The sequence below is a fragment of the Phalacrocorax carbo genome, chromosome 1 (assembly GCF_963921805.1).
Source record: "Phalacrocorax carbo chromosome 1, bPhaCar2.1, whole genome shotgun sequence".
Classification (NCBI taxonomy): Eukaryota; Metazoa; Chordata; class Aves; order Suliformes; family Phalacrocoracidae; genus Phalacrocorax; species Phalacrocorax carbo.
The window spans coordinates 190,496,513-190,514,240 of record NC_087513.1 but is presented as its reverse complement, the minus strand read 5'-3'; the positions used below and the strand labels follow the sequence as shown (position 1 = coordinate 190,514,240).

General features: G+C 40.3%; 1 protein-coding gene across 1 annotated transcript in view; it reads right to left on the bottom strand.

Annotated features, from left to right (window-relative positions):
* Window positions 1-1,469: 1,469 nt before the first annotated feature.
* The window catches only part of TRPC4 (transient receptor potential cation channel subfamily C member 4), a 157,795-nt gene continuing 141,536 nt past the window's right edge, over window positions 1,470-17,728 (bottom strand). Inside the window, exons 9-12 of the mRNA XM_064440973.1 lie at window positions 17,370-17,564; window positions 9,328-9,369; window positions 7,603-7,692; window positions 1,470-4,058 (exon numbers count right to left, since the gene is read on the bottom strand). Coding sequence (XP_064297043.1) covers window positions 3,342-4,058; window positions 7,603-7,692; window positions 9,328-9,369; window positions 17,370-17,564 — 1,044 coding nt within the window. The 3' untranslated portion in view covers window positions 1,470-3,341. The remainder of the gene's footprint in view (window positions 4,059-7,602; window positions 7,693-9,327; window positions 9,370-17,369; window positions 17,565-17,728) is intronic.

Here is a 17,728-nt window from a genome sequence, read left to right as displayed (position 1 = left end):
CCACTACCCAGTTGGTTTTGGCTCAGACCCACTGTGCTTCAGACAACTAGGTTGCAAGAATTCAAGCTGGCTCCTGCCCAGCCATGCCAGGGTAGAAGACTCCTGCTGTGCTGTCTGCAACTCTCTCTGTTTCTCCAGGAGCTGATGAAAATGCAAAGGGCAGTCAGGTTTTGTCCTTACCAAAAAAAAAAAAAAAAGTATAAGTTAAAATAAAATGTTTTCTGAACATTCTGAACAACCTAATCTTGGGATTAGGCCATTTTAAGCCAATATTTAGACCATTTCCTAACTCCTTGAAACATATAATGATTTTAAGCTCTGCTTCAAAAGGCTGTTTTTTATAGGGGTTTATATCCTGGGTTTTTTGTGTTTCTCCTATACTGATGCTAATGAAGGCTGCAAGCAGAGATGCAGAGGTTTGAACCTCTTATTTCTCCTGAGGAGAAAGTATGCTCAGCTTTGCAAAGCTTATTAATGCCTCTGCTGTGGTGTTACAAACCTTGTTTTGTGCACCTCTAAATCTTTCTTGGCACAGATACCCTCTTGGAGGCATCCAATGAGAAGGGGCTTATTTGGCTACCTGCAAAGCAATGAAGTCCACCACCATTTCAGATTTGGACATATTTTGGGCTCTTATCTGTTTTCACAGAATGAGGTGCTTAGTTGCCATTAAATTTAAATGGAATGGGATCAGGTCCTTACTGGTGTCAGGCTTCAATGCCTAAGGATCACATAAAAATAGAACAAATGTTGATTTGAGGTATGATTTGTTTAATAGACCTTCATTTCAATATTTGGTTGTAAAAGAAGGAAAAAAGACAGCAAAAGACTGACCACCTATTTCTATGCAATACAATGGCATGGACCTATGCCTAAGTATCTTGCCCACCTGTGCCAACTTTGCTGTTCTGTCTTGTATCTACTCCAAGACTTAGACTGGCTCCCAGCACAGTGGTGTCATGATGTGACTGCATGGCTGATGTTTCAGGTTAACTGTCCTGTGTTTTTGCCCTGTTGGGAACTTCATGCACAGTAGAAACAGGCTCTTATGATGGCAGAATATTATGCAGAGCTCTTAGACCTGTGGTAGTTAACTTGTTCTGATAATGGTGCTGATGTATTATAAATACCCTGCTGAGGCACATTTTGTCTAGAATGAAAGCACATGGTTGGAATGCATTGAAAACTCTGTGGAGCAAGAACTGTTTGTTTTGAATTTGGCTAGTGACAGGGTAGTAAGCTTAGGACTCCATGGTGTTACAAACCATGATGAAGAATGAGAAAGTGAACTCAGTGGTAGAGAAGGACTCTTAAGCGGGATATAGAGAATTTTGTGACAACACGTGACACATTGGCTTTATGTCATTCTTACTACAAATGTTACAGTAGAAAAGAGAACTCTCTAAAAGTTGACCTAGTAAAAATGATATGAAGGTATTCCACCATTATTATTATTATTTATTTCTTGTTATGCTTGTAATAATTCAGGTGCTTTCCAAACAGAAAAGCTACAGGCCCTGCCCCGAGGAGCTCACAATCTAAAGGTGGACAAGGAGAAAGACGTGAAGGAGAGGCAGTCCACAGAGAAGTCAAGAGGCCAAGATGGAAATCAACCATATTTTAGCAATCAAATGTGGTTCGAATGCATTGTTGCAAAGCTATACAAATTATTTTCCAATTACTGCACATATTTTCATTTTGGTTCAAATAATTGTCTCCTAGGTGCCATGGCACAGATAGATGTGCAGGAAGGAAGCTTTCAGTATGTGAGCTCAGAAAGAGTAGCACATGTGTAAAGTAGAGCTGGAAAGCCCACCTAAAAGTATAGAGCTGAGAGGGGTTTGCCTGGATTTTCAAAACTCAGTTCAGTACCAGGATAGTTTAGGTCCAGAATGGTAAGGCTTTAGGTCAGGTCCTACAAAGTGGGAGTCACATGTGATGGATTGCATCTGGAATGTAAGTGTACTCTGTGCCTCTGGAGGTTCCTTAATACAGGCTAATATGAACTACAAAATCTTCCATGGCAGGGCTGGGGAAGTTAAGAATGAAATGACCACACTGATGTGGTATATTCATGTGTTTCCAAGGGAGGAGAAGGATGGTGCTGCGAGTTTGAGGGTGGTTATTCTTAGATCCGTTGTAAAACTATGTTTTTAATAATGTAGGACACCAGTCACTGATTAAAAAGAAACAGACTGTTTAATTTTAAAAATACTGTTTTTGACTAGGACAGTAAGCCACTCATTAGTTATGAAAAATACTGTTAGGTTTTCTTTATACATTAAAATGTATAAGTATTTTTTATAAAACCTCCAATCAGATTCCCCCAAACTCTGAAATTATCAAAGAAACTCTCTTAAGGCTTGCCTTTAAAAACTTCTCAACAGCTTGCCATATTTTTTCAAGTGCTCAGGGGATCATTGTATGTTTGTTTATTCCTGAAGCTTCTTTGCCTTAGCAAATATGAGTGTATTGTGAAGGCAAAAGCTAATAAGCAGCTGAATATTAAAGTGCATAGGTTGTCCACATTTGGAAAAACAAATGGTTGAAGATGCAGTAGCCATTGTGATTAAGGATTATCAGGGAGTAATCCGTCACCAGTTTTTAGCAAGCCACAGATATTTCTTTTACTATAAGAAACGTATTTTTTACAGTCTTCATATCCTGCAGATGCATTTCTAACAATGGTATCAGGACAGTGATAATCCTCTTGCTGGGAGGGAGAAGCTGTAATTAAATAATCAAATAGACTGATCTTTCATAATTTACAGGTATTCATATTCCTTCAATAAATAAAAGAATATACTTTATCTTTTGATTCTGTATAGCTTTTGAAACAAATCAAGTTTCTAACAATTTAAATAAATTATTCTAATAGCTTGACATGACTTATGCTGACAGGGGCCACTTCTGAATATTATGGTGCCCAGAATGTTTTAAGAACCTACAAAGTTAAATAAAGGCTTACAAGTCTCTTAAGCTACTTTTTATTTGCATAGAAAAATATTTATCATAGGAGTCAACTATCATATGAGAGAAATTGCATTTGTTGTAATTGAAAAAGATAGCTAAAAAGTTTCTGTGGGTTATTGCAACAGTACAAGAATACAAGATGCTTCCATTTATTAAAAAATGTAAAACAAATCGTGAAAGCTAAAGCAGGCTACAAAACAGAAGGTCCCCGTATTATCTTTCTCTTGACTACTATGTTACAAGATCATGTGCCACAGTTGAGTACTATAAAGTGTAATTCTGCATTTGCTAATATAATTCTTAAAACATTCCCCCCCAAAAGCACTATGCAAAATATATATATTTGTAAATGCTTCCTCCTGTAAGCATCACAACCTTGTTATCACATAATCACCCTGATCAATTGTTTCTTGTTTCCCATCACAGTCAATGCTAATGTCCAACTCCTTGTCCAGCTGATCCTGCGGTGTGGCTGGTTCTGAGTTCTGTAACTCCATTTTCTCCATTTCTGAAGCACAAATACTTCCCTCTTCCTGTGAATCTGAAGAGTCACCGTTATTTTGTGACTCAGCTAACACGCATTTTTCATCAGGACTTTGGATGTTTAATTCACAGTTTATGGTCAGTTCTCCCTCTTCCAGTTCAGCAGTTTTCTCACATTGTTCTTCTGCCTGTTGACGGGAAACTTCTTCAGAAACGGTGTATATTTTATTTGTACTCTGCTCCACAGAGTTTGTTTTTGATCGTCTGTGAAATAACCCAAAATTTTTTATGTCTGTTACAAAATTCACACGCTTTTGTTTCTCCTTAGTGGACTCTGACACCATCATTGCTGAGCCGTTGCTTACATTATGTGCTTCAGAGGCCATAGTGGCTGATCTTGGGTGAATCATCGTTGTTATGTCAAAAAGGCTGAAGGTCTTTTTCTTTCCTTTCTTGTTTCCTTCACTCTCACTATTTTCTTCAGTTTCTGACAGAGAGGCAGTATCTTTGTTCACCTTTGCAGTCTGCAAATTAGACAGCTTGCTTCCTTTTAACAAACCCAGGACTTCAAAACGAAAGCTGGAAATATCTTGTTTTAACTCCTAAAAATTAGGAGGAAGGATGAAACATCAGAGCATGAAAGCTAATTTGACTATTCCTCTTGTAATTAAAACAAAGAAAAAAAGGATTATGCTAGGGTTCAGTAATAAACTTTACCACCTGGATAATACCTGTCATCTTCAAGGTGCTTTGCAGTCTAATGGATCTTCCAGGTGAGACAGAAAAGTGTTCAGCAATTTTATCAGAGGAAACTGCAGGGAAAATGTGCCTTAGCCTAGACTATTCACAGAAATCACCAACAGTGGTGAAGGAAGAAGCATGGACAGCCTGAAGACCTACAGCAGATCTGCTAGATATAGTATCCCATCATTACAACAGCATTTTGATCAGGTCTTAATATCATCCCTTGCACACACATGCACAAGGCATACACATGTGCGCATGTTTCCCTATGAGCAGCGGTGCAGGTCGGACTTCATGCATTTCCACTAAATGTTTGGCAGCCGGCAACTAACTCAAAGCTAATCATTGCAGGCTGCTTTCAGCGAGTGCAAACTCTGTCTCTTACCTGCCTTCTCAGTAGGCAGTTTGCCTTCAGGAGATCCCTATTTCTCTTCATTTTCTCTCAAGTGATAGTCATAGAATCATAGAACCATTTGGGTTGGAAAAGAACTTCAAGATCGTTTAGTCCAACCATTAACCCAGCACTGCCAAGTCTACAACTAAACCATGTCCATAAACACCACATCTACACATCTTTTAATTACCTCCAGGGATGGTGACTCAGCTACTTCCCTGGGAACCCTGTTCCAAACCCTGACAGCCCTTTCAGTAAAGAAAATTTGCCTAATATCCAGTCTAAACCTCCCTGGACACAGCTTGAGGCCATTTCCTCTCATACTATCAGTAGTAACCTGGGAGAAGAGACGAACACCCACCTCGCTACAATCTCCTTCCAGGTAGTTGTAGGGAGCGATAAGGTCTCCCCTCAGCCTCCTCTTCTCCAGACTAAACAACCCCAGCTCCCTCAGTGCCCCTCAGAAGACTTGTGCTGTACTGGCTTCACGAGCTTTGTTGCCTTTCTCTGAACACGCTCCAGCATCTCGATGTCTTTCTTATAGTGAGGGGCCCAAAACTGAACACAGTATTCAAAGTGTGGCCTCACCAATGCCGAGTACAGCGGCACAATCACATCTCTACTCCTGCTGGCCATACTATTCCTGATACAAGCCAGGACTCTGTTGGCCTTCTTGGCCACCTGAGCCCACTGCTGGCTCATGTTCAATGGTTTGACATGGCTGTTGACCAACACCCTCAGGTAATTTCCAGCCACTCTTCCCCAAGCGTGTAGCATTGGAAGGGGTTGCTGTAACCCAAGTGCAGGACCCAACAGGTCCTGAGGCCTTGTTGAACCTCATACCATTGGCCTCGGACCATCGATCCAGCCTGTCCAGGTCCCTCTGTAGAGCCTTCCTACCCTCAAGCAAATCAACACTCCTGCCCAACTTGGTGTCATCTGCAGACTTACTGAGGGTGCACTCAATCCCCTCACCCAGGTCATTGATAAAGATATTAAACAGAACCGACCCCAATACTGAGCTCTGGGGAACACCACTTGTGACCGGCTGCCAAGTAGACTTAATTCCATTCACCACAGTTCTTTGGGACCAGCCTTCCAGCCAATTTTTTACCCAATGAAGACTATGCCCATACAAGCCAAGAGCAGCCAGTTTCTCTAGGAGAATGCTGTAGGAAGTGGTGTTAAATGCTTTACTAAAGTCTATGTAGACAACATCCACAGGCTTTACCTCATCTACTAAGCGGGTCACCTTGTCATAGAAGGAGATCAGGTTGGTTAAGCAGGACCTGTCTTTCATAAACTTGTGCTGACTGAGCCCGATCACCTGGTTATCCTATACATGCTGTGTGATGTCACTCAAGATGATGTGAATGAAGGAGTACTGAAGCAATTAGTGCAGGTTCTGTCTGTATCTTCTGTGTGTGTAAGCTGAGGCAGATGAATATAATTTTGGATGTTTGGGTTTGAGATGCCAATAGTAACAAAAATGTTTGATGCTGGAAATACACAGTGATGGATAGATGGAAATATACAGTGATGGATGGAAATACACTGTGATAGATGTAAGTGTGAAATATATATGGCCCTGTTCACTTCATCTGTGTCAAAGGACTTCAATATTTGACTGATTATTTAAGTTTTCCATCTTTTAAGTCATATAAAATGACTTGGATGCAGGATCATATAAAATATAAAATTACTTGGATCCAGTCCCTGGATGCTGCACTGGGAGGAATACTAATTAAGTTTGCGGATGATACAAAATTGGGAGAAGCTGTTGACACTCTGGAAGGCACAGAGGCCCTGCAGAGAGCTCTGGACAGACTGGAGAGCTGGGCAATCACCAACCATATGAAGTTTAACAAGAGCAAGTGCTGGATTTTGTACCTGGGGCACGGCAACCCTGGATGTACATACAGACTGGGGAATGAGCTGCTGGAGAGCAGCTCTGCAGAGAGGGACCTGGGAGTTCTGGTGAACGACATGTTGAACATGAGCTGATAGTGCACCCTGGCAGCCAAGAGGGCCAACCGTGTCCTGGGGTGCATCAAGCACTGCATTGCTAGCTGGTTGAGGGAGGTGCTGCGCTGGTGAGGCCTCATCTTGAGTACTGTGTGCAGTTTTGGGTGCCACAGTACATTAAGGATATAAAGCTACTAGACTGTGTCCAGAGGAGGCCCAGGAAGTTGGTGAAGGGTTTAGAGGAGAAGCTGTACGAGAAGCAGCTAAAGTCGCTTGGTTTATTCAGCCTGCAGAAGAGTAGAATGAGGGGAGACCTCAGCGCCGTCTACAGCTTCCTCACAAGGGGAGGAGGAGGGGCAGGCGCTGATCTCTTCTCTCTGGTGACCAGTGACAGGACCCAAGGGAATGGCAGGAAGATGTGCCAGAGAGGTTTAGGTTGGATATTAGGAGAAGGTTCTTCACCCAGAGGGTGGTGGGAGCACTGGAACAGGCTCCCCAGGGAGACAGTCGTGGCGTCAAACCTGGTGATATTCAAGAAGCACTTGGACAATGCCCTCAGAGATATGGTGTGAATTTTGGGGTGGCCTGTGCAGGGACAGGAGTTGGACTTAAAGATCCTTGTGGGTCCCTTCCAACTCAGGATATTCTGTGATTCTATGATTCTATAAAAGGTGTTGTGTTCTCTATACAAAGAAATGCACAACAGCACTCTATAGCAGAAAAATTCTATTTCATAAGGTGCTGAATCTATTTGCAGCCCACTTTAGCAAATATGTTGTTACACATACTTAGTCCCACTTTGGTGTCCTCTTGCATGGGCACAATTCAAACTAGTTGATAAAACTGTTTATTTCTCCATCTAAAGTAAGGAGACTCGCTGGAGTCCAAGTACAGTACTATCTGTATATGGTCCATCAGGACATAGACACTGCTCTAGGAAGCAAGTTATATGCTACTTGAACAACTGGGGATTTCAAGATAGATGCTTCGCAGTCTTATAATATCTTACTAAAACACCTATAAACATATAAATTATCACATACCTTAAAATTTTCTTCTGTCAGTCCTTCCTCAGTTTTGGCATCTCTTATCATTGCTGCAACATATCTCTTAACCAGATTTCTCATAACTTCCTAAAAAGATAAAACACGGTGTTAGCTTCCTTAGTATTAGTTACTAAGCCTAGTTTCACTGAGCCTGCTTGGACTTCTTTGTGCTTTAGGAACATGACAAAAAATGCATAAACCTTATATTTGGTTGAAATATTTTTCTGTTTTTCAATGGAAAGCTGTGATACTAATCATCCTGAGAATGGCTGTATTGGGTTTCACCAAAGGTATGTCTGATGCCAGTAACATGACAGCAAGCAGTTGCTGATGCCTCATGAGCAGTATAAGTTTAGTACAGCTGTATAATGTTATTTCGAGCTATACTATCCTAAGCCTCCCGTGATGTGAGTTTCGGAGACTTTGTGAATCAGCAATGATAGCTCTAAGTTTAATGGGCTGTGACAGGTTTTCCTATGTGTTTTGAACTCGTGCAAGCTTTCAGTATCCACAAATCCTCTGCGAATGAATTCCACAGTATAGGTGGGATAAGATTCCATTCGGGGTTTTGTTTATTTTTAACCTGCTCTCTGATAAGTTTCCATTGTTGCCTTCTACTTCTAAGAATCCTAAAATTATTTAGGTTGGAAGGGATGCCTGGAGGCTGTCTGATCTAGCTCAGGGCCATGTCCAGTGAAGTGCTGAATATCTCCAAGAGTGAAGATGCTGCAGCCTCCCTGAACAACTTTTTCTAATTCTTTACTACCCTCACTGTGATGATGAGTTTCCTTAGGGAATTTCTCTTCCTCCAACTTGTGACCACTGACTCCTGTTCTTTTGCTGTGCACCTCCCAGAAAAATCTGGCTCCTTCTCTCTAACCACCCACTATGTTATTGAAGACAGCAATTAGATTCCCATTAATCTACTCCAAGCTGAAATCCGAGCTCCTCCTTTTATGTCAGCACTCTAACCGTCTTGGTGGCCCTTTACTGGACTCCTTCCAGTTTGTTAACATCTGTCTTGTAGTGGGGCATCCAAAACAGGACACACTGCTCCAGACAGAGTCTTACAAGTGTGGGCTGGAGGAGAATAATCACTTCCCTCAAAAAGGTGCCTAGAGCCTCACTAATGCAGCCTAGAATGTGTCTGGTATTTGGTTTGTGGGTAGATGGTAAACAGCTGCTCTGTGTCACCTTCCCCATGATTGTATAGATCCCTGTTGTGTTTCCCACCGCTATGCCTTTTTCAGGTTGGAAAAGCTCTAGTTTACTTAGTCATTTCCCATATGGAATCCATTAATTACCAAACCTGCAAGTGTACAGCCCACATCTTGTTTAACTTACAGTCCTTTTGAAACAGCAAAACCTGAAAATTATTACTTGTGCTACAGTAATCTCAAAAAATCAAGGGCTGAAAGAGGAAGGATGGAGAAGAAGAACAGCTTGCAGGGGATCTAGGCAGAAGGGTTATTAAGGGACAGGAAGTTGTCTACTGGGGACCAGAGCTGGAGAGATGGAGAGCAGGTTCTGATGGAGCATGCCAGTGAACTGCACATGTGATCCTGATGCAACCCAGTAGTGAGGGGGGACTATGTGGGGTTTTTCTCTTTTCTTCTTTTTTTTTTTCCTGCTTTCATATGAAATTCTTCCTCTTTTTCCCTCCTGAAGACCTGTTGGAGGCATAGAAAAATAATTTCTCCAAAAATAAACATAGGCCTGTACCTGGTATTGATGATGTCTTCTCAGATTGTCAGCTGCACGCCTCTGAAAAAAAGAAGAGTATAAAAGACCATTAATCCCTTTCTGGTAGTAAAATAGAGCATAGCAAAACAGTAGGTCTGTGTGATATGTGGTATCTAGCAAGCTGAGAGAGATGGTTCAAAGTACGTTGGAAAATGGCAGCATAGGAACAAAGCCTGTCCTCCAGAAGGGATAATGTTGTAATTGGGATGGCAAAGTAGTTGTTCTACATTTTCATCAATGTGCTGCTATTCCAGCATCAGCATGGATGTGGTGAGGCAGCCAGGTCTCTGCTTGCAGAGCCCCAGAGACACTGGTCTGAAATAGAAGGGAAAAAATGTGATCATGTCACTCACTTGCACAGATGGAAATGTATTTTACTGAATTGAGAAAAGCTTGATGTAAACATGGCGTTAGCAAGACACTTGCTATGGCTTCTAATATCTCATTTAATATAGAGCTAACAAAAACCTGCACTATAAAACCATATTAAAGGGAAAATTTCCAGCTTAGTTCCATGCTAAAAACACTTGGTTGCATAGAGGGGTATGGAAGAAACTTAGCTTGCAATGTAGAGTTTGGTGTTGATCAGGAGGGAGTGTAAGAGGGATAATAACTCTGAAGAAGAACAGCAAAAAGAAGTGTGGTATGACGAAAGCATGGTACAGGCTTCAAACAAGTGTTGCCTTGGATTATACTGCCTTACCTAATGGCTGTCCAGAAGAAGACAGAGAAAAAAAAGGCCCGGATTACTTAGTCTTTGAATTATTGTTGTCCTCAATAGCATACTGAGTCACATCTCCCTATTCTCTACCTTAATTATCCCTGACTGGTGAGAGAAGGACTTACAGTTTTATCTTGCTGCTCCTGGAGAGAAAAGGAGGGGTCTGACCACTGATTGCTCTTCTACAAAACAGAATACTTACAGAATCTTAAAACAGGATAAAAGAGCATCCAAGGGACTTGTTAAAACTGACCTCAGTTGTATAATGGGGCAGCCACAGTAAGGTATTTTGTCATCTTTTTTTTTCTTGAAACAGACTGGCAATTTATGATTAACAATTTCCTTGTACTCAGAACCAGTTTACACCTTAGCGTTGATTTCTGGTTTGTAATAGCTGTGTAGCTGCGCTTGGCAAAAAATAATAGAAAGGGGAAAATAATTATTTCCTAATCACTCTGAACAGACACTGTGAGGTAAGGCTTTGTACATTAGCATTTTGCCTTCAGTATTTTTCCAGACTGTGTTTCTGTAACTATGCATCATCCAAAGAGAAGATGGAAATTCCTTGTGTCTAAGGGTGGAGGGATGGGCGAGCCTGCCTACTGCCATGGCCAGAGCAGGCAAGGCAGCCGTGGGAAAGCCGATATTCTCCCACTCCCGGTCTTTAGCTGTTTTTTAGAAAAAAACCCCGAATAATCTGATATTTCACAGTTGACCACACGATGGAGATGTTTCATTCCTGCTGATGGAGCACTAAGGGAGTCCGTGGCTGAGAGAGCTCTTGACAACAGATGTGACTCACGGGTAAAGGGAAAAACACTTTAAGGTGTAACTGAAATGCACTTCAGTTCAGGTAAAGCTAATAACTCCTATAAATAAAACAAATGCTGGCCTTGTCTTGCAGACTAGTTTCTGCAGTTGTTGTCTGCTCTGCTTTACTTTACAGTGAAATGTGAAATAAATGCATACGTTTAATTCTGTACCCATAACAAGAAATAGCTAAATCAGGTTTATCCTTTCTTTGCAACCAATTCAGAAACACGGGTTGTGGCTTTTCCACTTAATGTAATGTCAAAAAATCCAACTTGGGATGTAGTAGCATGTAACTTGTGTAGTAACATGTTCAGAGCAGTTCTACTGCATGTAACAATTGTTTCCAATCCACACCACTGAGAGGCTAAACCAGAATGCATTTAATGGTGTGTTTTCATACACAGACACATACATACTGCACAGGGTTATATGCATACGCATAACCTATCAAAGTTATTACCCCATCCATTCTCTATCTCCTGTTTAAATGTTCAGATTCAGTTTCCCGTTCATAATCACCTTTTGATTCCTTCTAGAAACAGAACGAATCTTTGCTTAAACACATCTAAAAGATATATAGATAGATATATATATATAGTGAAAGCTATTCACTATAAATAAAATGGCACTAACACTCATATTGTCCTTATTTAGTTCTCACCCAGCCTGCTTTTCTCTACCTGGTCATAGTCTAATTTGTGGTTGTTCAAAATTTGTTCCAAGCAACGGCTGTGCTATGTGCATAAAGAAGTGTTGAAGACTGTGGCTGGCAAGGGGATAAAAGTTAAATCTGACTAAAATTAGCAACAGTGGAAGAAATACTCTTCTGATGACAATGTTGTATGAGATCATGAAATCAAAGGGGATATTTTTGTCACTTTCCAAAGGGGGCACTAATATCTTCTAGGAAGCTTTAATAATAGTTCTACTAGAAGTGATAAATATTTTGGTCTTCCTGCTTATGCCATTCCTAGTAATTTGCATTGTTTGGAAGAAAAATCTCTTTAGCAATCAAAAATTTGATAAATTACTTCTTTTGAAGTGTTTTATCAAAATTATATCTTTTATAAAGCAGGAATTCAAATTTGCTTAGTGATAAAGTTCCAGAAAATGTAATGATTGGACTGGACAAATGATTGTCTTAAGTAATGGGATATATTCCTCATCTTGAAAAGAAGTATCCCATAAAAAGGGCAGGAATGTGTGTTGACAGAGAGGTTTCCCCATGAGATGGTCCTTGGCTACACAACAATTACTCCAGGTTACTGGTTTCCATTCCAGGTGGAAGGTGTTATTTCTTCACTCAGCATTCAATAACACACTTTACAGAGAAAATACAAAATACTTCTGTTGATTTAGGAATAGTATAATTTTCTACTTGGAGAACAAAGACTAGGAGAAGGGGAAAGGACATTTTCTCTGACAAATGATAATAATTATCATGTAGGTTGCATGGAAAAATGGCATAAAAATCTGGAGAGCTAGAAAAGAGGTAACTGTTTATCTGAACATCAGACGCATGCCAAACAAAAAAAAAGTACCGAAGATATCCCTGATAATCCTTTTCATTTTCTCCTCTGAAATACCTAAAATTATAGGTAAAACACTTCTAGGCAACTATCAGACATAAAGTGGAATGCAGTTTGAGGAAAATAGTACAATTTATTCCAGTGGGATTGGGGTTTATTTTCTTATATCTCTTCTATTTTGAAATAGCAGTGGATTTCAGATGACCAACAGGAGCATCCTTGAGACACCCAAAGGCCTTGGGCAGTCAGGAAAACTTCAGCCTAATCAATAGAGTTACTTTATTAATCTGGCTTTTGTGAAGGTGAGCTGACAAAGTTAAGAGAACTGCTATATATATAAAGAGCAGCACGCAGTTATTTCAGAGTTTGAAGTGTAGGAGATACTTTGTGATAATAGCTAAAGGGAATGCTGCATACCTGGGATATGTCAAAATGACAGAAAATTAAAATGTGCTGAAATCTGAAAGGTAGAAGATCTCTGATTAATAGGAGAGCTGAAGTACTAGTACATCACATACAAGCATCCTGGTCTTCCTTCAGCTGTAGCTGTGGCTAGAGAAGCTGCCACCAGTATGGCTGGTCACGGTGTTGCTTTGGAGAAAAATAATGTCCCTGGAAAAATCTCCCCTTGACTCCACCACCCACTGTTTCAGCTATCCCAGTACAACAAAGGATGGCAGAACCACAGAACTGACATCCAAGGAGAAGCAAATTAGCCAGCACTCTTTAGAGGCACCTCACTTCCCTACAGCCCTTGTTCTTTCCCGTAATAGTTTTGCTATAAGCAGCACTGTAGATGGTCCTCCCAAGCAACCATGCCATACTTATTTCTACAGACATTTTTCTTCTTCATATAAGGCAGATAAATCCTTCCACTATCATGTCTGCTGTAAACTATCCTGACTCTGAACCCTTTCTTTATGACTTCTGCCTGCATATAATGAACTTTCAAGTGTACACGTACATATATTTTTACAGTGGACTGTTGGTGACACATTTAATTAATCCTTGATTCATTCCTAGCTCATGATTCCTGGCTTTTTGGTACTAAGGTTTCTTATGCAGATATCATGCCTGATCCTTGAAAAATGCTGGCTTTAACAAGCCAGCTGCATTCTGTCTATCGTCTGTTTTGTATCCTCAAGCACTGATTCAGCCTTTGGATGCACACTATTGCTTTTTCTGCTGGAAAACACCACAGTATGTTACGGCTGATTAGAGCTTCCTAACAGGAAAGTTAGCATTTAGAGGTTTCAGAACCAAATGTTTTGAAATCTGAGTTCTACCTTACAGATAACGTGACACACATACATTCATATAGCCAATGTAAGAAAATGAGCCTAAAACTGAGTCTATAGTGTTTTTTTCCCCAGTACTGGTCATAGGGAAGGAATCAGAGTTCATAATGCAGAATTCAATGAAAAGAAGTAGGTCCCAACAAAGCTTATCCTGTCACTCTGAGGCAGAGTTACTAGAGGGGAGATTCCAGTGAGCTGGAGTCAGGGAGCTGTTAGCTGAGATCCCCCCAAAAAGTCAGAAAAAAACTCCTCATTTCCCTTCAGCTGTAAGGGTGTAAATGTTCTAAATTTCATTTGTTGGGGCGACTGAAGAACTTCTGGGAACCCAAGGCTGAGCTGTGGGTGATGGGAATAAGTTTTTTAAAACCAGAATGTAGAGCATTCCCCCACAACAAACATGAGATCACCATCGTGTGCCCAACTGTTCCCCAGTGACCTAACTTCTTGGGGAAAATCCAGTTAACAGCACCTGGTTTACATCTACCCAAACAGTGTGCAGACGTGACTGCTGGAGTGAATAGTGGCTCTCACATTCTGATGCATATGGATAGATTTTCCTAATGTGGAAATCCGAGTGCATAGTGCGTGCTCACATCTTATCTCATTTTGGCGCTTGGGTGCATAACTGGGCCTAGAAATTGCAAAATGTTCCAAATTCAGATAGCCCTAATGGGGCTTTTGTTATAGCTGAGGAGCTAGATGAAGAACTTTGTAGTTTTATGAGATGCCCAGATGTGTGGACTGCCTGGTCAGCCACAGCCACTCACTTTTTCCAGGCATCTGGAAGTCTTGTTGCCATGAGGTTTGGCTGGTGAGCCCTCTGCTTCAGAAGGGTTTCAGCTATACTTGCAGCTAAGTGCCTATTCTGTAGTGGAAACTAGTGATGGATATAGCTGTATTGTCTCAGAGACTTTGTGATTTCCACTTTTTCTTATCAAACAATTTATTTAAAATAAATTTACTCTACAGAAATTAAACAAAAATGTGTCCTACATCCATTCCTTGCCTATGTCTTCCACTCCCAACCAGTTCAGTAATTAGTGGCTCCCATTCAAATCATAGGGAAGCCAGGTTCTGCTCCTTCTCTTGTGTTCTCCCAAGAGAGCACCTTTCCACCCCTCCCAGGGTCTTAATGATTTTGAGATGGAAATCTATACTTTCAGAGCTGGTCTGCTTGGGATAAATAATTAAATATCCACTGGAGAACAGAAGTGAACCTGGTTGTCCCTCAGCCCAATGTATTTGCTTTACTTGGCACCTGCTCCTTCTCTCACCAAACAGAAATTCCATCCTGAAGCTGAAAAGTCTTTCCCAACAAAAGCTTTGTTGAAACTGGTATATATTAATGAAAAAGTTTGTGGCTTAAGGATTTTGTACTTTTTTCATTAAAAAAAAAAAAAAAAGTAGCTTTGGAAAAATTCCCAACTAGCCCTGCCCTTTAACCCTTTGCTACACCAGTTTACCAGAACCCAAGGTGGTAATTTCTAGGAGCTGGTATTTATGTACCCCAGCAGCAGGTAGCCACAGCAACCGGGGGTTATCTTTCTGAACCCCTTTCCTCACCACATCATTCAGTATGGGGCTGAGAGCAAATTGTCTCTTTATTTATTATTCCAGAGTCGGGAATGAGTTTACTCCCAGACCTGCAGTTTGAGAGGGGAAAAAAAAACGGAAGAAAAGTACCTTGTCCTGGATTGAAAGTCTGACAGACAATATCATCCTGAAGGTTTTGCTGGGATGTATAAGGGTATTCTGGATCTGTCTCAGTGTAACAGGGATATTGTGTTAACCAGCCCTAGATCCTCAGCTGCTATACACTGGCATCATTCCATTAATTTTAATATCACTGTATCAGTTTACACTAGCTAATCATCCCTACCAAATGTTTAACAAATGCCTAGAAGCATTGCCCACTCTCCTACCCACACATCACTCTCTTGATTTTCTCTTTCTAACAAAATCTCAGTTTTACCTCCTGTTGGTCTCTGCATTTATTCTTTTTCCTGCTAGGTTAAACAGTGATGTTTTATTCTTTAAATTCTTCACCATTCATGCTAGTTCATGGTTTTTATTTTTATTTCTATCCAAATCACTGTTTGTTTCTCTTCACTGCTTTTCTAATATTAATTTTAATAGTTTTTCAGTGTTTCTTTCTTGCAGTCTATTACTGGTTTGTTTCAATGTCATTCTCATGCTTATAAGCTTCCTTTTCTGGCTGTTTCTTTCCTATCTACAAGTATGACAACTAAGTGAAATTTTCCCTTCAAGATCAGGATTTTGCAATAAGCCTTATTAGAAGCTTTCCACAAAAAGGACAAAATCCATTCATCAGCTTAAGAATTGTGAATTAGTTTTATACGTCACTATTCCTCCTTATCGTGTATCTGTATACCTCTGTGAACTTGTTCCTCCAAGTACATCTGGTGATTAAACTGAATGGCAGGATTTGACAGAAGCAAATGTAGAAAAAGCCTATCCTTATTACTCACTTCTCAAGAAACTGGGAAGAAATACAAAGAAAAGGTCTACAGAATAATGGTCCAGCAAAGAATTGTATCATATCCCCCGGCTTCTTCGAAATGAATGGATGTTTTGCTACCACAGTCAACAGCATGAGGACTATAATAACCCCTTCTTCTTCCTCTTACCCACACATGACATTCTTATACTCTCACTTAATGCTTTGCTATATGAGTTCCTAATGGACTTGAAAATGTTTATACTCACCAAATCCCTTTGGTATAGGGAAAGTGCCATTATTCACATTTTACCCACAACAGTTTTGTTTTACATTTGGAGATGGCTAAATGCAGTCTAGTTGCTGAGGTACTGACTCGCTTGTTACGGGAAATGCAGAAGATGTAAGGAGAGAGATTTAGTTCTTGCTGGGTTAGGTTGTTGCCTGACTATTTCCTCTGACAATATAGAAAACCTGAGCTGCTGACTGAGGTATCTCAACTGGATAAAGCTAGGAGGGACAAATTCAAATCTGTTTTGCCCACTGCAGTTACCACAGAAAGTCTGTGGGTGAGATATTACAGTCATCTGCTGAATCCAGGTGCAGGACTATTCTTGTTCCCCTTGTGTGTCTTTTCCCCTCTTTTTTTTATAGAAATTTAAGTAAGCAATTCCAAGTAAATGCTGTTACCTTTCAAAATGTTGGGTTTTTTTTTTAGTGGGAAGAGCTTTTCGTAAGAATGCTTTTAATGTAAACATATTTCATTAGCTGTAGAGAGAGAGACAGAGAATATCCCATGGAGAATACTTCATACACAATTCTGTGTTTCACGATATGTTAGTGATACTTGAACTGTGACATTTGAGCTAGAGATCATCAGCCACACCTCTGGAATTGGTAGACAAGTATACATATTTGATCTCTGATAATTGTATTGCTTTTAATCTTTCTTGCATTATCTTTAAATGAGGGACAGTCATGGTTCATATTGTCATTGCACAGGAATACGATGATGCTTTCTCTATAGTCAAATACATTGACATGAATGTAAAAAAAACCCCATCATTCTCTGCTAGAATTATTCTGTAATTCATATGCATATTATCTGACTGTTCAGATGCTTCTCTGCTCTCTAAGGCTGTGAAAGACTCATCTATACATCAAAGAGGAGGACTAGAGGCAGAGTAAAACACAGGACTTACCCCTATTGTTCCAAAACTTTCCGGTTTTCTTCTGATTTTTTTCTTGCAGAGATGTCTCCATAACCATCTGATCAGATACCAGAGAGACTTTGGGCTTGGTATGACATTGAAAGGAGTTGGCAGAGTTCCTCCTTCTTCAAAGTAACTCATCCAGAGTTTTGTTCGAGCAAACTTCCACTCAATGTCTGCATGATCCTGCACACAAGAAACACAACACCAGCCCAGGTATTGCTGTAATTAAGGAGGTGAAGCAAACCTCTACAAATATCTGAAAACCTAAAACTAGAACAACCCTGAAATACTAATGAATTTTCTTGTTAAAATACTGGCATCTTCTTTTGACAGGAGGTCTTTAACAC